This window comes from Mauremys reevesii, linkage group 11, assembly GCF_016161935.1.
Source record: "Mauremys reevesii isolate NIE-2019 linkage group 11, ASM1616193v1, whole genome shotgun sequence".
NCBI lineage: Eukaryota > Metazoa > Chordata > Testudines > Geoemydidae > Mauremys > Mauremys reevesii.
The window spans coordinates 13,625,586-13,653,196 of NC_052633.1; the positions used below are offsets into that span (position 1 = coordinate 13,625,586).

At 42.1% G+C, this 27,611-nt stretch overlaps 1 protein-coding gene across 10 annotated transcripts in view; it reads left to right on the top strand.

Annotated features, from left to right (window-relative positions):
- ERBB4 (erb-b2 receptor tyrosine kinase 4) overlaps positions 1 to 27,611 on the top strand; it is a 1,095,893-nt gene that overhangs the window by 784,478 nt on the left and 283,804 nt on the right. For 9 of the 10 annotated variants that reach the window (XM_039494132.1, XM_039494133.1, XM_039494127.1 and 6 more), the window contains one exon: positions 11,507 to 11,641. The exons of the other annotated variant lie outside the window; for it this stretch is intronic. In XM_039494132.1, coding sequence (XP_039350066.1) covers positions 11,507 to 11,641 — 135 coding nt within the window. The remainder of the gene's footprint in view (positions 1 to 11,506; positions 11,642 to 27,611) is intronic. 10 annotated transcript variants of the gene reach the window in all.

Genomic DNA, 27,611 nt, shown 5'->3' on the forward strand with positions numbered 1-27,611 from the left:
CGCTCAGCCAACAGGGAGTAGCTGGCTGAGAGCAGAGAAGGGGATTAGGGAAACGATGCACTTGAAATTCAACAGATTTATCAGCTGTGAGATGTTCAGAGGGCCACAGCTGTGTTTTTGTCACGAAAATCCTTTTAGCGCAGCAGCAATTTGCTATTGTCCATGAGTCGCTAAGATGAGCACAATCAAATAATCGGGTGTTAAAAGAGAAATTATTAGGAAGGAACAAACTGCTGTGTTGTCGTTTTGGGTGAGATATTTACCGGTGACTGTAAGCACCCTCCCCTGCTCTACGGTCACAGTCCACACATTATGCAGTGTCCAAAATTGCCCCCTTCCAACAAAAAAAAGAAAAAGAAAATGAGCTTGGGTACGTTTATACTACCCGCCGGATCGGTGGATAGTAATCCATCTATCGGGGCTCGATTTATCGCGTCTCGTCTAGACACGATAAATCGATCCGCGAATCGATGCCTGTACTCCACCTCAGCAGGAGGAGTAAGCAGCATCGATGGGGGAGCCGCGGCAGTCGACTCGCCGCCTTGAGGATGGCCAGCTAAGTCTAACTAAGATACTTCAACTTAGTTGCGTATCTTAGTTCGATCCCCCCACTCCCCAGTGTAGACCAGCCCTTATGGTTCCTTCCTCTTGACTTCTCAGCCCACACCCTAGGTCCGCTCCCTCTCTCACAGAGCCTCTCTCACCTTTCTTATACACAGGTGAAATAACAAGCTGTTTGCATCTGTGAGATAGCATAATCTACCTAGTTCTTCCCTAGAACAAGCTGCTTACCTTAGTGCAAACATGCCCAGCCGATGGTCCTGCCCTTACATTAAATCTTTGTCTTTTGCTAATAGGTGTTATAAACAAACCGACCATTTGTGTCTGACTGTTGGAGCAGTAATGCCCTTCTTATTTAGCAGAAGTGTGTCTCTTATTGGCATCAGCCAAGTGGTACCGTCCATAGACACTTGGTTAACCTTTATCAGAGACTCATTATTACTTGAATAACTTGATTTCATTTTTTTTTTAAAACAGAAGCCAAAAGATTTTGAGACCTAAAGGGCAGCGATTCTTTCATTGCTGAAGCAGCGGGGGGTGGAAGTCTGTATGTCTCCGGCATGGGAGTATGAACAGTGACACAGACATAGATTCTGTGTGATGAATACTTTATCACTTATTTTACACATGCCATATACATGAAAATAAGATGTATTTCTTTCCTTTGCTTTTTCTATGTTAGATGATATTTGTTGCCGAAATTGCACAATAAAAATGGCAAACGCCTTTATGAAAGCAGGAAGAGAAGTTGCTTTAAGATAAACATTTCTATTGTGCTTATGACTGTTACGATTAATTCTTCTTATAGTGCCATATACGTATATTATATTCTAAGAAACTATGTTAAAAAAATGTTAAGATTGTAAAATGAAGCACTCAGAAGTTTGAAAATGTCAGAATTGAGGTTGCCTGTGCAGCCTTAATTCAGGTCCCCATGTATCTACATTATAATGCAGTCTGTAATTACATGATCGCATAACTATTCTCCTGCAGTACCCCTGCCTTGTGAAAGTGGGGAATGTGAAGTTGAGTTGAACTTGTAGAGTTGGTCCATCAGTTACCAGATCAAAGCAGATTACATGGAGTGGGAAGACATGGTCAGAACGGAAGGACAAAAGGTTTTAGCTGCTGAGTTTTGATCCACCTGGAGTTCAGAGAGATGAGTGAGGTGAACTAAGCAGCAGTGTGTTGTTGTCAACAATAATGATGATGATAATTAATACTTGACACTTTTGGAGCACATTCCATTCCTGAATTTCAAGGTACCCTGCTTTAATGAATTTGGCCTCAATACACGCCTGTGAGCTAGCTAAGCTTTTACTCTTCCCATTTATCCTAGGGGAACTGAGTGGTTGAGTGACCTGCCTAACATGAAAATGATCCCAACTCACTTGGATACCAGTGAAGAAAGGCAGCAGTGCAGACTGCTTTTAGATTTTGATGGAAGGGGTAAGAGCAGCACTGTGGAAAGTGAGAGTGTGCAGCAGGCCAGGAAAAGGGAGAAGGAGATTAAAGAAACAGTCACCTCCAAATACAGGTCACACACGTCCTTTAAGAAGGTATCCACTGATTTACTGTAAGTCACGATAATGCAAGTTCAGCAACAGGAACAAAACCCCCAGATGAGATCGTCTCTATTGTTATAGTTTATGTGAGGATTTTACCTTTAATCATGCTCTTAAGCTCTGTGGCTCAGAACAAGATGATAATAGGTAGAGTCTTTTTTGCTTTATTTGCTTCATTTAGCTGCTTTTGTTGTTGTCTCCAGTTATTTGCTCTGACTCTCCATTGCCATGAACTTTCTACAGTCATTTACACTAGTGCAAATCAGGGTGATAGTGCTTTAGACTCACTGTGCACTGGTGCAAGTAACTGCACAAGGTCCACCGAGAATGAGGCCCATTGACCCAACATTCAGTTATACGCTAATTTACAACTCCCTGCAAATACAGAAGATGCTTGGAATTGGTGATGGAAATCCAGCATGTTTACTGGTAAAGGCTGGAATAATGTGTTTGGTTTGTTTAAATTTTGTATTATTGTGCTGGATGAAAGACTCGCCTTTAAAAAAGGCACGGTCAGCCTGCATATCAATTAAAATCTGATTTCCCTCTGCACTGCAACCATAAAAAACGGAAACCAAAACCAGGCGGGGCAAGTATGTGCTATGCATTTAATATTAATTTGACTTTGTGTACTTGGGACCAGAATTTTCAAAAGATCCCAGCACCCATCAGTGGGTCCAGGTTTTCAAAAAAGCTCAGCTCCCTGTTAGACTCCATGTTGAATGCTGAATGATTTTGAAAATCTGGCTATAGGTGCTACAATGGGAGCGAATGGTTGCTGTGTGCTTTGAAAATTTGGCCCCATGCATGGTCGGCATGTATCACTGAACACAGTGGAACAGAAATAAAGAATATTTTGCCATTACTGCCAAGCTTTGAACTGGCTTCCAGCTAATGACCCAGATAATCTTTACTTGAAATTGTATAATTGAGATGGAAGGCTGTCCGGGGTTTCTAGTTGATACACAGCATCCGCATCCATGAGCTTTTGACTATAGTCATTGAGCTAAAATACAGAAGGTTAAATCTCTCATTTTCATTATCCAACTGCCCCCATTTCCCCAATACAAATGTGACATTTCAGTTTTACACAGTCCAACTCTTCTTAAATCATCTGTACAAAAACTTCAGCTCTTGATTGATGATGGATGAGCTATTTTCTCCTAAACCACCCAGTTCTCATTACCCTTTAAAGACATAGCTTATTAATAATGGACCTGAAGTGTTTTCCCAGTGGGCCATCAGCAATCCACTGTGCTAGTATCTCAAAAGATTTGGTTTAGGGAGCAGGCATGAAATTTCTAGGCCAAAGCCATTCCGGAGGTGATGTATTCAGCTTCCTGGATGAAATATGACAAGGTTGTAAGAGTAATACAGTATATGACAACAGATCAGTGGGTGATAATGGGGAAGATGTGGCAATGTCAGCATCCGGAGAGGTATCAGCAACGGTAATGGATGCTGACTTTGAAAATTAAGGACAGACAGCCTCAGTCTGGAATATCTAATTTGTATGTGTAGGATACATCTTGCATGATATACTGTGAAACAGAGCTTTTGTTTGGTTTGCAGAGAAAAGTCTTAGGAGGTTTAAGATGGTCTCCAGTTTTGTTTCTGAAATTCAGATTTGCAATCTCTCTTCTGACTGGTTACAGTGGATGTTTGACGACATCCTTGTGCCCTGTTGAATACTTACTGTTCCCCACCCTCCTTAAAAATAAAATGCTAACAAAACATGGTCTCTCTCTCTCTTGCCTTGCCATCTGGTTTGATAAATCCCAAGGTAGAACTTTAATTTTTAATCTGGAGTAGTAATATCACTTTTAGATCCAATGGAGAAAATATTTAGGGCCAGATTTGGCTCTCAGAAAGGCACACGCAGCCTCCATTTGAAATAGAAGTGAAAGCAGTCAGAGTTACTCGCAGTTAAGGATACCTTACGGGATCTGAAAATACCTCACTACCTTAATCTGGACAGGAAACTGGGAGAAGTAGAACATCAGTGATTGTGCTGACAGGCCATTTGTGACTGTTCAGGAGAAGAGCCCTTCCTGTGTTGCTTGAACAGATGGATAAGAAGAGAGGTCCCTGCCCCAGAGAACTTACAGTCTAAACAATGTGCAGACAAAGATGGGGGAAGGGATGCAAAAAAAGCCTTTTCCTTCGCCTACTGTTCAATTATATTTTTTCTATTATATTGATCATATGTGCTTTTTTATAAGAGCTTTTTCCTTCATACTTCTGCCTTATTCTACAATGAAGTCATAATCCTGGTTGCTAACATCACAACTGCCTTTCCATGGTAAAGGTTAAAGCTGGTCAAGCTGTTCATTACAAATAATATTTGTGATGGATTTACCCACTTTTGCTAATTAACAGACCAGTTATAAACTGATCCTGATGTCTCATCTGCTCATTTTTCATAAATATTCTCTGCATGAGACATTTTTGCCCTATCGGTTGTCTGTGAACTGTTTGCTTTAGCTGGGAGTTACTAATGTTGTGTGATAGGTTACCTAAGTCACATGGTAAGAGTTCTGCTCCATTATTGGCTGATTGAAACTTTTTAAGGAGCAGATATTATGGGTTGCTCATTTCTGGTCTGACATTCTGGGTGAATAATCATTCATAAAATATTAGAAATTCATAAATATTTATTTTTTCTCAAACGACTGGCAGCTCTGCAAATAACAAGTACAGTGTCCTCATGACTCATAACAAACTGAACTTCGTGCTTTATTTTAAGAAAATATTGGAGTGACATGATTTCTCCTCCTCCCCACCTTTTTTTTTTTTGAACCAGTTAAGTAGCTCTAGTAATGATGATAAAGATTTTCCATTCAGTTCAGAATCAAGTGTCAAGAGTAGGTGGGGCTATTCTCTGCTCTCAGAATCTGTTGTAGCCTTTATACTGGAGTGGAAGACGATGTTCTTTTTAGAGCCAAATCTCAGGGCAGATTTTCAAAAACACCTAACGTAGCCCACAGGACTTGTGCTCCAGAATCCTTTATCCCACTTTTTAAGTCTCCCCTGGTGGAAACTCTAAGGCTGACTTTTACCCAATATATTGGGTATTTCAGGCAGCAGTGGACCGAGCTTAGAGTGCAATACCTGCTATATTAGGCAGAAGTACAATGATTAGACACTAATAACTTTCCAAATTTGCAAAAAGGATTTTAAAAGCAAAAGAGGACAAAAGCTAAAAAATGATTATATTTAAGTAAATGATATTTAAAATACATTCCCATTGTGAACATCTCTTTCCAGTGCTTCTTGTACAGAGATTAGCTCCTATCTGCACAGTTAAAGAGCATAAAATGCACTAAGGGAGCTGTCATTCCATTTCCTACTCTAATCTCCCAGAAAGAGTTCAGCAAAAAGAAACTTCAGGTGTTTCATATGGGGGAAGGGGGAAGGAGGCAGGGAAGGGAAGTCTGTCAGTATTTTATTTTTTGGTCCACCTTTCTCTACCAACTTGTTTTCATAATCTGGAATCTCTGCCTTTTTTCCTTTTGTTTATTGTTTAACATTATCTCTTGCTTTCAGTGCAGTAAATTAAAATTAGATGATGACTTTATGATGATGAGTTCATTATACTGTAACTCTATTGTATATTGATTACATTTGTGCTTCATTTGCTTAACACATATCAGGGTTTATTAGGTCTTCCCAAGTATTGTTCTTGGTAAAAGAGCAGCAGGAAGCAAATCGCATTGGGGCCAGATGCCTGAGCCAGTGTAAATCAAATGTAGTTCCATAGAAGTCAATGGAGTGGGCTGATTTGCACCAGCTTGAGGACCTGGCTCAAGAGGACAAAGAAGAGAGCAAACTGAAGAGGAGGAGTGAATGTGGATTCAACAGAAAGGGGGGAGGAGGAGAACAAAATTATTTGAAAGAAAAAACTAACCTCAGAACTTAGCTTTCTTATCTGTAAAGGCCAGATTCTAAGATCCTTTGTCCAGTTTACTAGTGCCTTCCTCCATGAGTGACCTTGTTAACTTCAGGGAGATAATCCTTGGACCTGGGGACTATTCTTTGGGAAATAAGGGTATCAGAATCTGGCTCTAAGAAAGGCCAGGGCAGACAAGAAGTGGGTGAGGTTCTGTGGCTTGCAATGAACAGAAGGTCAAACCAGCTGATCACAATGGTCACTTCTGACCTCAAAGTCTATGCATGCAATGCTTATTATTGAAATGAAGGGTTGCTAATAGAAGTCAGAGAACTTTTTACGTTTACCTTGAGTTAACATTAGTGGTGACAGCTTGTGATTTATTGTAGTTGCAGGAAAGGGGCCTGATTCTTAAACCCTTATTCACAATTAATAGCTTCATACTCTGTGTGTAGCCCCATTGAAACGAGTGGAACTATCATAGAATAAAGGGCTATTGAGTGTATCAGAATGTACAGAAGTTTCCTACCAAGCAAACCGAGACCGTTTTTGATAAGCATTGTCAAGTGAATGCATGTATAAATAAATTATGCCTTTGGCAGATATTCGTATATATCAATTGTTAGCAACACTATTTAAAATCCATTTGTAAATGTTTAGCAGGAGATGAAGGTAGATCTTCAATGTATGTCAGACAATATTTTTTGGATCAGGATTCTGGGCAGATTTGCTAATCGTGTGTTGATGGGATAAAAAGGAGAAATGGTCGCTGATCATGTTTTCAAAAGTCCTGCTAAATCCTGCCTTTCTCTTGGGACGGAATTGCTAACAGCTGCTGTGCAGGATATGTCAGGGATCATAAGAATATCATACAGACAGATCAGTAGTCTACCTCTAATCTGGATTCCTTTCTGTGCAAAATAGTTATTATTGTCTCCATTTTAAGCCCTTTTTCAGTGGAAAAGACAAGCTCTTAAACCAAAGGTTTCCTAGAAATAAATGCCAATACCGGTAACTGATTAATGTGGAGGAAGGAGGAGTTTGAATGTGATCCCTTATTTAATATGTTATTTTATGGAGACTATCTCCTTTGTATGGTCTGTAAATCCTAATATTCGTAGTGAAAAATGCAGGGTCTTATTTCCTTCGTGTTTGTAGATGTTAATATTCCCCTGAGAAGTTTTTTAAAGATTTTCTCTGGATCTGTAGACTACAAATAACTTTAATCATCAGCAAAGTAGTCAAGATTTACTTTTAATGTCTCGTTAAGAAGGATGCCACTCTTAGCAACAATAGCACCTGTTAATGTCATTTGAAGATGCCATTAGTAAGGAACCTTCAAATTTTCTTTGCTAGGACTTGCATCTGTGACACTGAGTGGCTCATGGGGTTTTAACTGCACAGGTCTTAGTAACTGTAATGAGAGTCACGTGGCTAAAAGTTTTGTCCAGTGCTTTGAAGCACTGAAAAACAAGAAAGGAAACAGTGGAACCAACAGGATTTCTGGAAGGTGAAAAACAATTGTTTTGAAAAGAAATCCTGCTGCTGCTTCTACCTCGAGTAGAATAGCCTTCTCTATTGAAATTTGAGGAATCAGATCTTTAAGGAGATAGAGAAATAAGGAATGCTTTAAAAAAAAGTATTGCCACAGAAATTATGTAATGACTAGATACGAATAACTTCACAAATTAGCCGAAAATATTTTAGAAACAAAGAGGACAAACAGTAAAAAAGATTATATTTCAGTCAGTTATATTTAAAGTACGTTTCCATTGTGAGTATCACTTTCTAATACGTCTTGTGTATGGATTAGCTCCTATCTGCACAGTTAAAGAGCGTAACATGCACTAAGGGGGCTGTCATTCTATTGCCTAGTCTAATCTGCTAGAAGAGTTCAGGGAAAAGGAACTTCAGGTGTTTCGTAGAGGGGAAAGTCTGTAGGGTTTTTGTCTGCCTACTTGTCTGTTTTTCTCTTGCTTGCACTGCTGTAAATTACAATTCTTACGTTCAAGGAAACATTACAACTATCAGGTTAAAGCCCCCAAAAGTGAGATCCTCACTCCTGCTCTGGTCCCTTTCTGCCAGGGGAAAGGACTGGAGCAGCGTAAAGGGGGCTGTAAGCTGGGGAAGGATTTCTGAGGATAGCTGCATGTTGCCTAAGAACTAGGGTGACCATATGTCCTGTTTTGACTGGGACAGTCCCCTTTTTTAAGCCCTGTCCTGGACGTCCTGACGTTTCTGGCAAAAATGGGCATTTGTCCCAGTTGCAGGGTGCTCTGACCAGTTGGCAAGAGCAAATGAAACACATGCCCAGTTTAGCCAGAAAAGTGGGTTGCATCCCCACGGGGGGATGCAGAGGAACATTTGGAGAGGCCAGTGGCGACACGAGGTGCTGGGTGGTGGCTCTTGGGCAGTCAGCCCAGGGCTCAGGCAGTCAACCTCAGCCCCAGTCCCAGGTAGCCAGCCCAGGGCAGTGCGGGGCTCGGGTGGTCAGCCCCAGGGCCAAGTAGCATGGGGCTTGGGCGAGCAGCAGCGCCAAGTGGCTCAGGACAGCCCTGTGTGGGGTAGGGGCGGGGCTCAGGATGCCAGGCTGCTCAGGACAGCCCTGTGTGGGGTAGGGGCGGGGCTCAGGATGCCAGGCTGCTCAGGACAGCCCTGTGTGGGGGTGGGGCTGGGCTCAGGATGCCAGGCTGCTCAGGACAGCCCTGTGTGGGGTAGGGGCAGGGCTCAGGATGCCAGGCTGCTCAGGACAGCCCTGTGTGGGGTAGGGGCAGGGCTCAGGATGCCAGGCTGCTCAGGACAGCCCTGTGTGGGGTAGGGGCGGGGCTCAGGATGCCAGGCTGCTCAGGACAGCCCTGTGTGGGGTAGGGGCGGGGCTCAGGATGCCAGGCTGCTCAGGACAGCCCTGTGTGGGGTAGGGGCAGGGCTCAGGATGCCAGGCTGCTCAGGACAGCCCTGTGTGGGGTCGGGGCGGGGCTCAGGATGCCAGGCTGCTCAGGACAGCCCTGTGTGGGGTAGGGGCGGGGCTCAGGATGCCAGGCTGCTCAGGACAGCCCTGTGTGGGGTAGGGGCAGGGCTCAGGATGCCAGGCTGCTCAGGACAGCCCTGTGTGGGGTAGGGGCAGGGCTCAGGATGCCAGGCTGCTCAGGACAGCCCTGTGTGGGGTAGGGGCAGGGCTCAGGATGCCAGGCTGCTCAGGACAGCCCTGTGTGCTCAGGATGCCAGGCTGGGGGGAGGGGCAGGGCTCAGGATGCCAGGCTGCTCAGGACAGCCCTGTGGGGTAGGGGCAGGGCTCAGGATGCCAGGCTGCTCAGGACAGCCCTGTGTGGGGTAGGGGCAGGGCTCAGGATGCCAGGCTGCTCAGGACAGCCCTGTGTGGGGTAGGGGCAGGGCTCAGGATGCCAGGCTGCTCAGGACAGCCCCGCACTGTGTCCCGATTTTACTTTGGTAAACATAGTCACCCTACCAAGGACCCCATCACAAGCCCTGGCATACATGGTGTCCTCAGTAACGGAAGGTGCGTTTCAGAGCAGGGGTGGAGCAAATCTATGTCACGGCAGAGATTCTGGGCTGCGCTGCCATCCACAGGGTATGGGGATTGGCTGCGGTCATTAAGACAGCTTCTCAGTGTTGTCCATTGCTTCAAGGACAACTTTACACCCTGGAGCAACCCATTCAGAATGGTGCAAAGCCCTTCCTTGCCTTGTGCTGTGAGTTCTGTGCCGTGCCACTTGGAGGCACAGCACCAAATCTCTCACCCCTAGAGTTTTCCATAGTGGATCTTCTGTGTATTTTGGATAAAAGCAGAGGAGTTTCATCTTAGCAACTTGTTCTGAAAAAGAACAAAGCAGGAGATGCAGAATTGTTTACTGAACCAGTTTCAATTACAAAACTCACTTTTTCTGATGACAACTCTCCAAGAATAGGAGACTTTCATCAAGGGAATGCAAAATATTTTTGGGGATATAATCAATGGTGTTTACTGAGCTTTTTTTTCCATGGAAAATTTTGACAAAAGTGGAAAGAAAAGTTTTCATCTAAATTCTCCAAGGAAAATTTCATTTTTTTCACCAGAAGTTCAAAAACCAAAATATTTTGTCCGGAAACTGAAATATCTTGATTTGATTTGCAAATGCTGCCATGGGGCCTTATGGAAGTTTTAGTCCAAGTGCCTCATGATCACATTCTACTCTATAGACTGGGCTCCCTATTGAGACTACAATTCCCACTATGCACCATTGTCTCCCTAATAAGAAGTGGCAATGCCTCATGAGAGTTCCTGATCATGGTGCATCTTAGGAGAGGCAATCTTGTTGGGGAGCACAGCCCATAGATATGAATGGCGAGAACTGTAGCTCCCAAATCAAAATGTTTCTGGGTTTGGGTGTTTTGGTTTTTTGATGAGAAATTGAAGCCAACATTTTCACACACAAAAATCCTTTTGTCAAAACCCCCAATTTTCCATCATAAAACAGTTTAGATGGAAAAAAGAATAATTAATTGCTTATAATTAGAAATTATATATATGGTTGAGAAGACATGCACTTGAAAGGAAAGAGGCTATTTCTCTTACCCCAGTGATAACATGTGGCTCAATCCTAATAAATACTCTCTGTTTCCACTCCCCCGCTGCATACACCCGTTATGCAAAGGGCTGCAAGGAGGGTGGTGGTATCGGTCAGGAGAATTCTCAGTTGCCTGAGGAAGGACAAAGGAGCTGTGTCTGGCATCTAGAACCTGGCCCATAAGGCCAAAGTGTGGTACAGCTTTTCTCCACTACTGTATTTCAGATGCATGAGAGAATGTGGCCTTTATCGTAGAAGACTCTAGAGGATTTAACCTGAGAGTTGGCAAGTCGTGCATAGAACCATCTCTTATCAGCAGAGAACAGAATGAAGATAACCATTCAGATACACCGCATGGCAGTGTAATCATAGAAAGCACTTTTCAATGCTGATGACACATGCACCAAATTCTACCTGTCCTAAATAAGAGAATTCCTATCTTCCCACTGCCAGTAAGACCATTTAGTTCATATGCTTTTAATTACATTTACAGCATGGGATTGTGCGTCTCTGGTTCAGACTAGAAGAGCATACCATTTCATTATTTTATCTCAACAAAATCTTGGACATTTCCACCCCCCCCCCAAATAAATGAGGGGTAAATTCCTGAGTAGACTAGAACAGCAGGCGTTGTTCTCACAAACTCATCTGGAGACTGTCAAATCCCTTTGTATGACTGGTGTGAAGAGCTTGCACTGTAATCTGTGGCTATCTTCATCGGGATTCTTTTGTGTGTAAATAGATGGTTTCAGTTTTCAAATTCTGCTAGCTGTTTGCCCTTCAATTTTCAGAGAGTTACAAGGGATTTTAGCCATAATACTCACATTTGAAATCAATGTTCCTTCCCCACCCCTAGAAGCAGTGGTATATTTAATCAGCTGTACATCTCAATGCTGAAGAATTTGTTGTCTTCCTCTTTGATACAGAAATACTGAATGGAGGGGTATACGTTGGCCAGAACAAGTTTCTTTGCTACGCCGACACCATTCATTGGCAGGATATCGTGCGTAACCCACGGGCTTCCAACTTCACTTTGGTTCCAACAAATGGCAGTTCAGGATGTAAGTATTGGTTTTATTTCCAGCCTTGTAGAAAGCACATCATGACATAATATAAATGCAGTCCCAGGTATTCCATGGATCCTGCTTTAGAAGACTGTTAGCAAATTCTCCTTCCTTACTTTCCGTTCTTTACAAATTCATTGACTCCTTTGGAAAAATGTTTTGTCTAGAGGCGATTCTTTTTACATGTGTATTTTTTTTTTCTTTCCTATTTATTACTAGAGATGCAGGTGTGAAGACAGGATCTGTATTGTTAGGATTTCTTTGCTCCTGCTGCTTATTCTCTGCCTTAAGTCACAATCCCCTGTTTGTGACATCATAATTAGTTGCTGTAGTAATTATGGTACAAACACAGGGTTATTATTACTTTAGATGAGAAATGAACTGTTTTCGTCTATAATTCCAGCAATACAAAGGACACGCAGGAAAAAAAAGATACAAAGTAACCAAGTGTTTTTAAACAGAATGTTTCCCTCTTTCCTAGAAATTGAGCATGTGTAGAATTGGATTAACCAGTTGACATTTTCCTCCAGCACTAAGGAATCATTAATCAATCATATTTTTTGGGAAAAAGAGTCATATTTCTCAGTACCACTATTATTCCTCCATGCTATAGTAATAATATGAAACCTAATGTGCAGAGGCGGTAGTGGAACAGTAGTGCTAGGGTGCAAATGGTATGTAATGGGGCAAATTACATTCAGAATAGAGTATGATTTTGTAACCCAATGCCCCTGGGTGGGCTGCCATCTACAGAGATTGAACCTGGCACCTATGAATGTAAATGTATGAGACCTGGGAGAGCCCTGCCACAAACCCCAGTATCAGGGTTTGCTGAAGGTTTCAAGGGGCAGGGCTGGAGGGAAATTCTGTAGGGAAATTGAGCAATGGGGACGGGCTACTGTATCTGCGGCAGTCTCCAAGGGCTATCTAAATTATAAGCCTCTGCAGCAGCTCCACATTGGATAGGAGCAAAGGAGGCTTAAAGGTAAAAGTGCAGAACAAAACTGCACCCTGGGCAAGGAGAACCACAGGATTTGTGCCCATATTCATAAAGAAGAATCCATTTTGAACACGTGTACCTGTTCTTCACACCGTAATAGCTTATATAGCGCTAAGAGTGAGATGGCCTTTCCTTGTCTGTCTTCTCTCCCAACCGGAAAAAAGAGAACACAACTGCTTGAAATACAGGGATCAAGTCTCATAGTCAGCTGTGAGCATTCATTTCCTCCAGGAGCCTGTCAGATTTCATTGTTCCTGCATCCTCCAACTCAGGAGCTGATCAACAGCTTCTGCCTCCCAGCAGGCACCTTTATTTGTCTCTGATTTATACAGCTACAGTAGTGGCACTTAAAAAGTTCATTCCATTTTGTTAGAGAATTCCCCACTGATCTTCCCCATTTTAAGTATAAGGAATCAAATCAGTATAACCTTTTGAAATAGAAAGAACCTCTTAAGAGTGACCCACTGCAACAAGCAGCAGACTTAATTGCAATTTTTCTCGTTTTGATTTTGTTTTCTTTTTTTGTTTCTGTTTTGTTTGGTTTGTTTTTTGCATTTGTCTTGGAAAATCAACAACAAAAAAAATGCAATGAATGAGACGTTTAAGGATGGATTTTTCCGTATGCCCACTGAAGTTTGTGAGAGTTTTACCATTGACTTCATTGTAAGCAGAGCTAAGCCAATGCCAAGCTCTTATGGAAATCTCATCCTAAATTAATGTAGCAATCATTATTAACACCCTCAGGACAAAAGAATGAAAATACACAGGCCTACTGCTTTATGTCTTTAACTTCTGTTTGCTTTACTTTTGAAATTTTAACACAGGAAAGAGCCCACACATGACCATAGGATGCATGTATATTAGTTACAAATGTAATCTAACCAGTGTTGTTTTATTAATGAAATGCATGAGCAATGTTATATAACAGCTTCATAAAGACCTCCACGTGGGAACACATTTTAATATATTTTTCTCCATGTCTGGCCCATGTAGAGTTAGCTGTATTTTTCAAAAATATAAAATTCCATGTACAATAAATACATATTCTATCCAAATTAAACACAGGAGTAATATAAATATTTGATATACCGGGGAAAGCTAAACCACCTCTATCTACACATTGTACATAGGTAGGAAACTAAACCCCACTGTATTAAAAAAAAATAGCTAAAATGGGATGACAAAATGTACCGAGGCTTTGGGAGACATCAGAGCAAATGACAGCTTCTTAAAACTTGTTGAAATATTATTCAGGTTCCACGTGCGGGCGTCACCCTTTTCAAATAGCTGCAATTCAGTAATTGTATACAAAAAAGCGTTCAAATCAAATCACTCAAAGAAATGGGAGAACGTTATTACAGCCTGTCAAGAGTTAGGGGAAAGTGAATATGTTACCTTGGTACTTTACAAAAGACTTAATACAAGTTGTTTGTGCTGATACTGAAAGGACTTGGTAAAATGATTTGAACATTGAATATGACCCTCAGAGTAGAAGTCTGTACAGAAGTGCAGAAGATGAGGCATAAGAGTGACCCCCTTTTGATTTAGGGGTCACTCTTATCCACTGGTAACGTACCCAGCCAGACCAACCTGAGCTGGGGGTTATCCCAGTCAAATGTATGCTGAGTATTTCAGAAAGACTTAGATCCTTTTTTACATAGATTCTGTGGGTGTATTGGGATTATCTGTTTATGGATACAAGATGATTGTACTGTTTTATGTGAATTTGTCTGAAACTTCAGGTGCCTCTGAATCTTAGAAACTACACAGACCTTTATTAAGTGCATATAGGAAGTTATTAAATAAAGTTAATTAGTTGCAGTGGAAACATGTTAAGTAAAAAAGATGACCAGATAGAATCCTATGGGAGCACCTGGGGAGAAAGGGCGTGTTCCCTTTACTACCCCGAACTATCTGTTACAGAGCAGGGAAATAGCACACAGGAGAGCCACCTCATTTACTCTTGCAAGATCACACAGATATGACTACAAAACCTCGTTGTCAATGCTGACATAGCAGAGGCTGTTGTTAGATTCAACAGAGTCTGTGCAGATGTGTTACCTGTCTCCATTGCTAGGAGATCATCAGCTATGGGGAGCGGTATTGTCTATATAGTGTGCTGGGCGGACATCTAAAACTAGACTGGAGGAATTGAGGACAACTGCTGTAACATACTTTGACTGGTTACTCCTACATCACCTCAGTACTGTTCCTCAGAGGGGATGTATTAGACACTGGGTGATAATTGGCAAGGCTGTTAGTGCCAAGTGTTTGGTCTGGTCTCTGCATATTTAAGGGTTGCATTGCAAGCATCCTGTTTACCTACAGTGAGGTGTTATCAAGCCTCCTCAATAATGAACACAAAACCTCCCCACTGCTCCTCACTGGCCATGGCTCCAGCTTGATACAAGGATCTCACAATTGCGACTTTTGGCCACCCCACCTACCGTCCCCAAGTCCCTGAATATACCCAAGATCTCCCTGAGCAGAACAGATTGAACTCAAGCAGACAGGGTAATGCATTTATAACCTCCTGACCTGACCCTGCATCCATGTGCACATGTAGAGATCACAGCCGCTGTCCACATTCCACAGCTGATGTCCTTGTTCCAGACTCCCGGTGCTGCTTTCCACCCAGGGAGTGGACCAGCTAACAAACCCTGAAGCACAATAGCACAAGTACAGGGGATATTTTCACTTGGAGCCCTCCCCTGCTGTCCCAAGGCATTCAGTGGAGTAGGATTAAGGAGAGAGAGCTGAATGAAATTAAAATGCTCTGAAGTGATACCAGTACCATGCTGCAGAGTTTGTGTCACTGTAGCTGCTCCGCTGCAGTTACTCCCGATTTCCATCAGTATTACGACAAAGCTGAGTTTGGCCCATGCGCTCTAGGAATAACTCTCCTTTGCTTTCCTTCTCTGCAGCCTGGGCAATGGCTCTCATAGTTGTATCAGTGCTAAGAAGCCAGCTGCAAAGGCCAAAGCAGCTTAACCTATCTGGTAGCAATAGTGCCAGTAAATTAACACTAAGCGCTGCTGCTACTTTGTCTTCGGTGCATTCTCATCCTATTTTCTCAACACATGCATGCAGAAAAACTCTAATGTGAGGCTTTTCAATTACGTGGTTGGTGTTGGTACTGTTCTTAAGAAGAATACAACTAGTAGCTGCCAGCATTCTGCTTGCTGTGCATCACTGAAATGTAATAAACTAATACTGCAACAGAGGACCAACCCTGCTTCACTGCTCCGGGTCTAAGGATGAGGATCCTTGTTCCGTGTTCTGATTTTTCCACTCAAATAATAGTATTTACCATTTTCAGTGGTTTTTTTTTCTTCGCAATACCTTTTTGTCTGAAACTTTACAAAATTATTACTATTTCAGGCATATTCTTTAATGTTAGCTAACCCTAGGGCAACATTTTTCTGGCCTGACACTTAAGGATGAGATTTTTCAAAAGTGCCCAATTGACATAGGAACAGAAGTCAGATATTCTTTCTTTGGCAGCTTCATGATATGGCAGCCCTTTTCCTACTTGTTTGTGTTTTTTCTTCTTCCCATATATCTAAGACACCTATCAAAATTTCTGCTGTGTTCTTCAAGTCTGATTTAAGGACCTCTGTTGGAATTTTAACTGGAACTGGTGCCTTTCCACATTTTTTTTTTACCAATGAATAGCCCTCTCTACTTCTACTCTGGTTATAGGTCCTGGTTCAATGTCCAGATCTTCTCTTTCCTCTAGCTGGGGGATTGACCACTGGCTTGGCATTCAGTAGTTGATTAAAGTACTGCCTACATATGTTTAATTGTTCTGATGTCTTCATTGTTAAGTAGCACTCATTGTCTTGAACTGGTCAGCTGGCATTTGTTATTCTGCCTGACAACTGCCTAATGATGTTGTACAGAATCCTCATGTTATTTTGTGCTGCAGTATTCTGTGCATCTGTTACCATTTTGCCTATAAAGTCTCATACGTCTTTCCTAGCCCCAGGGAGCCCTAGCTCCATGCATATTTTGCAGCGTGAGCAATTTTGCAGGATTTGACACAAAACTGGGTTAAACTCAGAAATTTGGAGTGGACAGAGCTTTGCTCTGAGATTTTGAATTTGTTTTAGCAAAGCTTGAAGGGTCCAAATTATTAGATTAACATAATTGTACACAGCAAATGGCATAAATTCAAGTAAATCAATACTGCATGTAAAAATACTGAAACTATCTGGATGCATACTCATACACACTAACTTTTTAGAAAGATTAAAATTGCTTTCCATTTTGTATTTTTTAAACTAGTAATGTTGTAATAAATTATTCAGGAACACTCCCCTACACAAGACAGCACTGAAGTTAGTGAAACTTAAACACGTGCTAAAGTACAGTCATGACTTGAGGTTTATGGACCTGATTGAACGCTTACTGAAGTCAGTGAAATAATTTCCATTGAAGTCAATGAGTTTTAAATCAGGCTCCATATTAGTTGTGAAATAATCAAATTTTGGCAAAAATTTTCAAGCTGATTGAGTGTAACTGTATCTTCAGTGGTTTATTATACATAATGTTATGCTATTCTGTCATTGCTTTATCTACAGTAGAACCTGATAATGCACTTCATGTAACAAAGTAGAAAGCTTAGTATGGAGCTCAGAAGCAGTATTTTTTTACATTGTTTTATAGATTAGAAAAAAGATTACTCCCTATCTGCTTGTATTTGATTGGCGAGATCTATGTCGCATTAAAGGGAAACAATTAGATAAAAAAATCCTCCTGAGTTCTAATAATACCATCTTAGACTATTCATAGAATTGTAGATTTTAAGGTCAGAAGGCACCATTAGATTGTGAAGTCTGATTTCCTCTATGTCACAAGCCATTAAAGTTCATCCTGTTACCCCGTATAGAGCCCAAACACTTGTGTTTTACTAAAGCATCTTTTAGAAAGGCATCCAGTTCTGATTTGAAGACATCAGGAGATGGAGAATCCATCACCTCCTAGGGTAGTTTATTCCACTGGCTAATCACCTTCACCATTGATTGTCTTTTTGTCTTTTTCTAATTTAAATATGTCTGGCTTTCACTTAGGGTGACCAGACAGCAAATGTGAAAAATCGGGACGGGGTTAGGGGGGTAATAGGAACCTATATAAGAAAAAGACCCAAAAATCGGGACTGTACTTATAAAATCGGGACATTTGGTCACCCTACTTTCACTTCCAGCCATTGAGTCTTGTTGTTCCTTTTTCTACAAGTTTAAAAAGCCCTTTAGTACCCAGTATTCTCTCCCCAGGAAGATACTTAGACACTGTAATCAAGTCACCTCCATCTTTTTGATAAGCTAAATAGATTGAGTTCCATAAGTCTCTCAATGTAAAGAATTATATCCAGCCCTTGAATAATTTTTGTGCTTATTCTTTGCACCCTCTCTAGTTTTTCAACCTCCTTTTTAAAATGTGGCCACCAGAACTGTATGCAATATAGTAATATTGGTCTCACCAACGCCGTATAGTGTAATAATCTCCCGACTCCTGTTTATACGTCTCCTTATACATCCAATGATTGCATTAGCCCTTTTTGCCACAGCATTATGCTAGGAGCTCACATTCAGTTGTTTGTCCATTATGACCACTAAATCCTTTTCAAAGTCACCGTTTTCCAGGATACAGTCCCGCAGGCTTTAAGCACGACCTGCATTCCTTGTGCCTAGATATATGACCTTGCATTTGGCCATTTGAAAATGGATTTTGTGTGAATGAGCCCAGCTTACCAAGTGGTACAGATTGCTCTGTATGACTGCCCTGTCTTCATCGTTATTTACCACTCCACCAACTTTTCTGTCATCCGCAAATTTTATATTTACTTCTAGATCATTGATAAAAATATTGAATAGTGTTGGTCCTAAAACTTATCCTTGCTGAAGCCCGCTAGAAATGATGATGATTGTCCATTGTTAGCCACTTTTTGAGAGCTTGATTAGCCAGTTCTTAACATTTTACCTCGTATTTTACAAGATCCCTTTTTTTCACATTTATGTTTTTCTGTGTTTTGCACTTCAGTTTAAAAAATGAAAATAGGCTGGACAGTTTCACTGTTGTTTATAGTCCATTTTATTTCCAGGTTTCTATTTACATATGAGTGCGAAGTTTGAGCTGCAGATGTTGCAGGGAAATGTGTTACTATTTTAAAAAAGAAACTGTATCCATTTATATTATATAGAAATATTATATATGGAAATATATTTTATTGAAGTCAACTTTTGTGATAGCTTGTTTGTTCATCATCCTAGCTTTGGATCTGAGTTGCCTCCCCCCTTTAATTCTTCCAATCAGCCATAAAAAAAAATCAGATACATATTCAAGTGCACAACATTGGACATTTTATATGGTATTCCTTGGGATTTTATTAGTTAATATTTGCCTAGTGCTTTGTAGGGGTAAAGTGCTGTGGCAGGAGCCTTCAGAGTAGGCCTCTTCCTCTTCTGAGCTGGGTGGCTCCCTTTTGAACTCTTCCTCATTTGGAGCATGCTCTGCAGGGCTGGTTGGGAGGAGTTACCTGGGCTCAGTCCTACCCTTTACCACTTCCAGCCCGCATAGGGTTGGCATACCCCCATCAAACCTTGTAATTCGTCACACAGCACAGCAACTCATTTCAATAGCAGCATGTCAGATATTAGGAAGGGGTCATTTTTACACACAACTAGCCTACGCAGAAATTTCGACTCAGATCCGCACCAAAGATGTTCCATTTTGTAATAAGCGTGGGGGAGCCCTGTGTTCAGAACAGTGTTGTAGCTCAACTCCTTGTAATCCAAGTCACTTCCTAGTACTCCTTGTATTATAAAATCCTAGTAATAGTAATGCTGTATTAATATATATACTTATGGTTTGGTCCTGTCCTCAGATATGTGCATACCTATCATGGACAGGTGACTATCCAAAGCATTGACCTATGGATTAAGTGAAGATAAACATTGAAAATTGCAGATGCACAGCTAACTCTCCTGAGAGGTACCTCCCTTGGACTATAACAGCGTGCCATCAGATCTCAGTTAGGTGAAGTTTTACCATGGAAAGTCATACCCTTACACACCAGTGGCTTGTCACTCCATCTGAAATGGATGCATGAGGAACACATTTCATAATAATTTCATCACGTAGAGTCAGTGCCCAAACACTGCCACCTGTACCAAGCCTGAACAGCTGGGCTTGGCACAGGGCAGAAGACTATTACGTGGGTTGGATGGATGAAGTAATCAAAGCCGAAGCATGGTTGCCAATGCCTCAGCAGAGATGCCTCTCTCAATGCAAAATGGACACCGCTACCTAGAAGTTTCTTCTTGAAACCAATGGATTCTTTCCTGTCAGAAGACAAAGCTCAAAATTATCTTTGTCCCTATTACTCAGCCTCTATGCAGGAGTCATGCAAAGCTACTCTGCTCACTTGCAAGCTTCCCCCCACCCTTCAAAGGAGCAGGATTTATCCCTAAATAATAAATACAAATCACAATTAAAACTGAACAAAAATACATTAATATATGTGAAGCATTGGAATGGGTTACCTAGGGAGATGGTGGAATCTCCTTCCTTAGAGATTTTTAAGGTCAGGCTTGACAAAGCCTTGGCTGGGATGATTTAGTTGGGATTGGTCCTGCTTTGAGCAGGGGGTTGGACTAGATGACCTCCTGAGTTCCCTTCCAACCCTGAGATTCTATGATTCTATGATATGTAGGCCGAGGAATAGAAGGCAGTGCCGAATTCATACTTAAAGACAACTTTAAGACTAGCTAATATATCATTCCAGGTATACAGCTAAATTGGAAACTACCTACAGGGAAAATGACATTCCAGAAAAGTAGATGCTGAAGGCATTTGTTATTGCAGAGTTTGTTAAATTATAACCTTTCATTGAGGTGCATTACTTTAACTTGAATTAACATTTTAAATGTCTGTTTGGAGAACAGGGAAAGGGGCCTTCACAGACAGGTGGTCTCTGTATAGAATGCAGTCATTGCGACAGGTGTCATTGTGCAAAGCTAATACCAGGAGCTGTTCTTTCACACAGAGCACCATGAATAACGACACTATCCTGTGAAAGCTCTTTCGATGCTGAATACACCTCAAGTGCTTGCAAAATTGCATTTTAACAGCAGTAATGCTTCCATGGATTTCTCAGCTGGGGAGCCCATTAAATCAGAGCTGAACAGAGAGCCAGTATTTTATGTTCTTAAAAATGTATATATATTTCCCCCTCTCCCTACAATTAAAGAATATCAGTTCAGAATATAGGCTGCAATTGAAAGAATAATAATACAGAAACAAAAACAATGTTTCTTGAGGCATGAATTTTTGCCAAGCCTTTGAGAACTAAAGGTGAGGGAAGAATGAAAAGTGGAAAATAGATCTGCTGTGCCCCTGGCCTTCAGTAAATGCAACTTATAACCACGGTGAACACATTTTATGTTTGGGGCAGGACTGGCCTTAGGGAAAATGGCACTCTGGGTGAACTTTGTATTTTGGTGCCCTAGGCCCCTGTGGGCACGGCACCCTCCCCATTGAGCCTGACTCCTGTGGGTGCCCTCCGTTACCCCTGCCCGCCGTGGGCTCCCCCTTCATCCCTAACCCCTGTGCTCCCCTCCTGTGCTCCAACCCCTCCCCTTTGTCCTAACCCATGCACCCCCCCTCCCCGGTGCCCATATGGGGAAACTGACCCGGATGTACGGAGCAGCTGGCATTGCTGCTCACTCACTTCCCCCGCCCCACTGAATACTGCTCCTCTGGGCATCTCTAGAGGCAGGGGGAGGGGCAAAGAGTGACATCAGGACTCACTGCATCTAGGTCACTTTCCCCACCTGGGCTGCGTAAGAGAAAGTCAGGAGAGCAGCAGCTCCTGATGCTCACCTCACCTCACCGTCCAGGTCGGGAAAGTGATCTAGATGCACGGAGTGCTTAGTGCTTCTCCTCGCTCCCCCCATCATAACCCCCGCGGGAGGGGGTGCAGAGGAAAGTTGGGGAGGGTATAAGCAGTATCTGTGCATCTCTGCTTGTCCCTCTCCCCCATTCCTCTGCTGGGAGAAAGCAGGGAGAAATCTGGGCCCTCCCCCACGTGGCGCTCCCCTGCCAGCCAGGAGCAGCTGCTGACTCTACACTGGCAGGGTGCCCCTCTGCGCTATTGCACGGCGCCTCTTGACCATGGCACCCCGGGCGGTCATGCGTGTGACCCACCCCTAAGACCAGCCCTGGTTTGAGGTGTCAAACAGTGACAAGCTGCACTGGTTCAGTGAACAACAGGAACCTGTACATTCTTTTCTTTATTCAGACCAGCATGAATATGGAAACTTGCTAAAAGCCTTATACCAACATGCCCAGTGGCGCTGGGACAGTTTTTATAGTGGGGGTGCTGAAAGCCATTGAACAAACCTGTAAACCCTGTATGTGATGGAAACCACTTCAAGCCATGGGGTCCTAGCACACCTTAAGCACCCTTAGGTCCAGCACCCTGCTCAATATAGACACACTGAAAAGGCCTGATTTTTTTCATTGTGCTGGTACTTAAAACTTGCTGAAAATCTGGTCCCTTTAACATCTAAGTATGTCCAAGTAAAAATAAATAAAAACGTACTTAGGTAACACAAATACAGTGGCCAATTTAAAGACAGTTTTTAATTTTTAAGCATGGAAATGGTTGAGGCTATTGTACCCAGAGAGAAATATCTTGCAAAATCTCCCCTTTAATCCTTTGAGTGCTTTAGTATATTGTACATGATCCTACATGATACCACAGCCCAGTTTTGTTCTAACATCAGAAGAGTTTTTTCCCAAAGGAATCCTAGATAAAGATTATGATGTTTGAAAGAGGCTGAAGGGGGGGAATGAGATTCCAGTTGCTTCAAGATGACGTTTAGTGCCCCTCAAAACTGAGGCACTGAAGATCACTAGTCACTTTTTGGCCAACAGTCTATGTTCAGCAGCCCATATAGGGTTCTGCCACCACTTTTGGTTAGGGTGACCAGATGTCCCAATTTTATAGAGACAGTCCCAATTTTGGGGTCTTTTTCTTATATAGGCTCCTATCCCCGTCCCGATTTTTCACACTTGCTGTCTGGTCACCCTACTTTTGGTACTGGTGTCATAATTAAAATGTTGTAATTTAACAGACATTTCCACAACTGGTACGAAAGTACAAGAGTTACTACTTAGTCCAAGATTAGAGAAATGATATAGTAATTCACATGCCACTAGGTGGCAGCTGTTGGTAAATGCTTACCTTTTAATGGCAGTCTCTGTGTGCATATAATGTATTACTGCACACCACCTGTTTACCCGCAGACTGGCTGTTTAAAGAGTCTTTTACACAAGGGAGAAACTTTCAGCTTAAATACTTAGCAACTTCCTTCATCACAGTCACCAGTGTGTCTTGGAAGTAGGAAATAAACCCCAAATACTCAGAATATTAGAAATGATCTGATTGAATTGTGATTGGCATATTTAGAGTGAGTGGGTGGTTAAAATTGGTCTCTCTTGAGCAAGCTTCAGCTGCTTTCGCTGACTGCCTTTGAAGGGCTGCTTGAGGAAGAGACAAGAAAGGAAGCATTATAAAACCCGTCACTAAATTGTATTGAGCAATTATCTTCTTGAAACTTCTGGGCAGGTGCATTCCTTTGAAGTGATCGATCTGTTAGTTCAACAGTGTGCCCTATCCCAGCCACTTCTTTTACTGACAGCATCTGGTTAGCACAGGTTTGATTTCATTCTGCATATGTTCTTAGCACAAAGAAAATAAGGAAGGGAGTTTTGGTTGGTGGTGTGTGTGTGAGAGAGAAATTTGACTTTCGCATATTAGGGGTACACAGCAGATGACCTTATAGTGGGCCGTTCCAGCCCAGATTCTTTCTGTTGCTTGCCTGAAAGAGAACCTTCACACCAGTACACTTGCGTTTTCTAGGCATATGTCACATAGGCTTGTTTGACTGGACATCCTCAGAACTTGGGGTTGCCTCTATCACTCAAGGCTCGTGTTCTTTTGCTTTGGTGGTCATCCTGGCCTACTTTCTTTCAGTCCCAAACTTCTCCAATACACTCTCTTAGAAAAGTTTCAGAGTAGCAGCCGTGTTAGTCTGTATCCGCAAAAAGAACAGGAGTACTTGTGGCACCTTAGAGACTAACAAATTTATTTGAGCATAAGCTTTCGTGGGCTACAGCCCACTTCTTTGGATGCATAGAATGGAACATATATTGAGGAGATATATGTACACATACAGAGAGCATGAAAAGGTGGGAGTTGTCTTACCTTTCAGAGTTCTCCGAAGAAGTGGGCTGTAGCCCACAAAAGCTTGTGCTCAAATAAATTTGTTAGTCTCTAAGGTGCCACAAGTACTCCTGTTCTCTTAGAAAAGTGCTCCTCTCATACCTTCCACTATTTGGAACAATGTGTTTGGATTTGGGAGAATGAAGCTTAGGGACTTTGGATGAGAGTTATGGCTGACAGGCAGGAAAAAAAATAGCTAAATGAGGAAGGGGAGGGACCTTCTGGCTTTCTTGTGTGTACTGTCTTTAATTCCTCACTTGAGACTTCTGGTTCTGTCAGGAAGGACTCCATATTCAAGTCCTCCTGGACCAGTCTTCAAACAAGCATTCCTGTCGGGAACTAGCTTATGCTTGGCAAAATATAATTCCCAGTCAACTTTAGGAATATCACAATAATCTGCATGTTAGGTGACCTGATTACTGTGGAAGCAGGGAAAGAATTAATAAGGATTTGAAGGGGATTTTAATACATGTCAGTCAGTTATCAAGAGTTAGCCTACCAAGGAAAGGGGGGGATGGTTGCTGCAGTTAAACGAGATTGGTGTGCAGCAGGCAGCCCACCCTCCTCCTTGGGGACCTTTTGTAAATATTCAGATTGATTTTATTTAAATGTCTAAATGTTGTGTTTATGAATATGTATTAGTTTTAGTTGATGTATTTACCAATTGGGTTGAAGCTTCTCTCTGCAGGAAAGCAGATGTCAGGACTGTTGTGAAATTTTGCTTAAAGATTTTGTACCACGTTTTGGCATCCCTGTGAGTATCAACAGTGATCGTGGAACTCATTTTACTGGACAGATTCCCCTCATCTTCAGTTAATTTATGCCTGGCAGGGTTTTGACTCACCCTTTCCTATTTCCCCTCAGCACTGATAGGGCTCTAAAAATTCCCCTTCACCACCAGTAAATATTTAGCCTCCGCCATTTAATGAACGGAAGGAAGAAATGCTACTCCATCTAATATGGAGAAATAGCAGTAAGAAAAGGCTCTTGTACCAATTTTATTCCACCTAGGATCTTTTACCAGGTTACAAATTCCTTGAGTATTTCCACTTATTCCTGCCATTCTGTGTCCTCTTTCTAAATCTTCTGCTTTCCTTTCTTTCCTTTAGCATATTACCCCTTCTCCCTATTTCTAGCTAGTTTCAGCAGACAGCCTAAGATCCTAAATGGATGTGAAGACTGAACTGCTTTCTGTGATGGTTCCTCATATTCAGGAGGTCCGCTGGTAACGTGGATTCGGCGTTCCCGCTGCCGAATTACTGCCGAAGCCACGGGACCGGCGGACCTCCCACAGGCGCGCCGCCAAAAGCTGCCTAACTGCCGCCCTCATGGCAACTGTCAGGCCGCCCCCCGCAACTTGCCGCCCCAGGCACATGCTTGGCACGCTGGTGCCTGGAGCCACCCCTGCTTCTGGTAGAGCAATTCCAAATGGGTGCCACATCTCAACATTGGAGGTGGTAATACATTGCAAAAAGTGACCAGTTTGCTTTATTTGTCATTTATGGTTCCAGGTTACTCCTTGTTCACAAGATGACCACCTATTTGTTTCTGAACATGTTTGTGAATCCTGAAAGTTCCATCAGTTTTAGCAGGTATGATTATTCAGGTGAAAGTGTATCCAGGAAGTTTATTTTGCATTTGTTAGTCCTCATTTCCTCTTGGCCGGAAATGTGCCAAAAATATCCATGGTACCATGACACACACATCCCCATCCTCACAGTCACATCCCAGCAGTACAGAGGCCTGCAAAAATATAAAGTAATGAAAAAATACCCTTCCAACTTCTCATCTTCTTTTCTGAAGAATCTGACTTTATTTTAACAACGGAAGCTGCATTCTCCACCACCCTGCTGATCACTGCTCTGGATGCATTCTAATAGCAACCAAATGATATCTCATCTTATTGTCCAATAATTCAGTTATTGGTTTTTGGTATGAAATTAGGCCAAGAACACCACCAAGCTCATCATTCACTTGTCAATGTGGCTTTGAATTTTTTTTTTTTAGGGCCCTCTGAAAATCTGCAATAATGACATTGGAGTTTCTCACACAACATTATGCATGATCACACAGAAAGTACTTATAGCTCTAGCCTCAGATTCTCACCCGTAAATATGCTCCTGTCAGACTGGAGACATTAAAAAAAAAAGTTGTTTATCTTTTTGCTTTGTCTATTGCTGTTGCAGCTAAAAGATGTCCAGCATAATCGGTGTTTATTAATTATATTAATGTGGATGCAAACGTGTTTTGCATATGCATGTGTAATAACCTCCCACCCAGAACACAGGAGGGGGAAACCCCTGCATATGTAATTGTTGAACTTACTAGGATTCTATGCGGTTGCTCTGTTTTGTTGTTTTTGAGCTCAGGAACCACAGCCCCAAAGTGCCTATCGTGACATCCCAGAAAGAATAATGTGAGCAAGTTGTGCCGAAATATGGTATTGCTGCTCGAGGGGATCTTTACCTCCAGGCCCCAGTTGGCATACGTGCATTGATTTCAATGAATGTGTGCAGTTATCTGTGGCTCACACATGGGAAATATATTTTTAATACGAGAGACTCCCAAGGGTTTGTTGATCTTGATGAGTCTGCCAAGCAGCAGGTATAACTTGACCTAGTCTTTTAGTCTTCTGGCTGGGTTTTCCAATTTGCTTGGGACCCCTAGCTCTGTATTTAGAAATGCATTTGATGGTGCTTGGAACTAATTCTCCGTAGCAGTAGGGGGAATTCCCTTTACATTGCTCTGTGCTAACAGCTATAAGCAGTAATAATTAATAGCTCCTAATTGCTTAATCACAGTAAAGCTTTAGCCCATGTGATGTGTGAAGGGTTGTTGTTTTTTTTTTCTGGAAGACTAAATTCCCTATTAATATATTGAGTCAGAAATCTTACCTATTGTGTCTGTCTCAGGGGGGAAATGTTAGTATCTTTATTATCCCTCTTTCCTCCTCAAGTCTCTTTCTCTACTCATTACTATGGCCTGAAGACATTTTCCTGAAGCAGCAGAACAGTAACGTTACAGCGAGCCTCCTATCAGCCCTGCGCTGTCAATGATAAATATGAATCCACCGGCCTGTGCCAGTTCAATGCTGCCGACATGATTTTTTTGACTTTTCATTTATTCTCTTATGTCTGGTGGTCAATCACTTCTAAGATCAGCTCTGTCTGTTGTGGACATAGCTAGCAATACTTTGTAATTTAGGAATTCTGCACAGATTCCTCTGATCCAGTCAACACTGACATGCTTAGGGTTGTCCCTATCACAAATTACATACTCCATTGTTAGCAAGTATTCTGTTTTCCTCAATGCAGGTTGTATTTTATCTCCAGTTTCCTTTTTTTTTAATACTGTCCCTCTAGCTCTTTCTTTTCCTGTCTCAGTGTGTATATCTCTCAGTTTGTTTTCATTACACATACGTATTTCCCTTGTCAGTCTGTTTTCAGCTGCCTGTGTCTGAATCTCTCTGTGTGTGTATCTCTCTCTCTCTCTGTGCCTATCTAGAGAGGAAGATGAGTGGATAAATAGAGGAGTAGGAGTAGTAGATTCAAATTGTCTGTCTTAAAACTAGTTGCTAGGGGAATATGCTTTTATCCCTCCAGATGTGTGGATGGTCTTGAGGTTCTAGAGTGGGGTAAGTGAGCTGCCCACAGAGAGTCCAGGCAGGGAGATCGTAA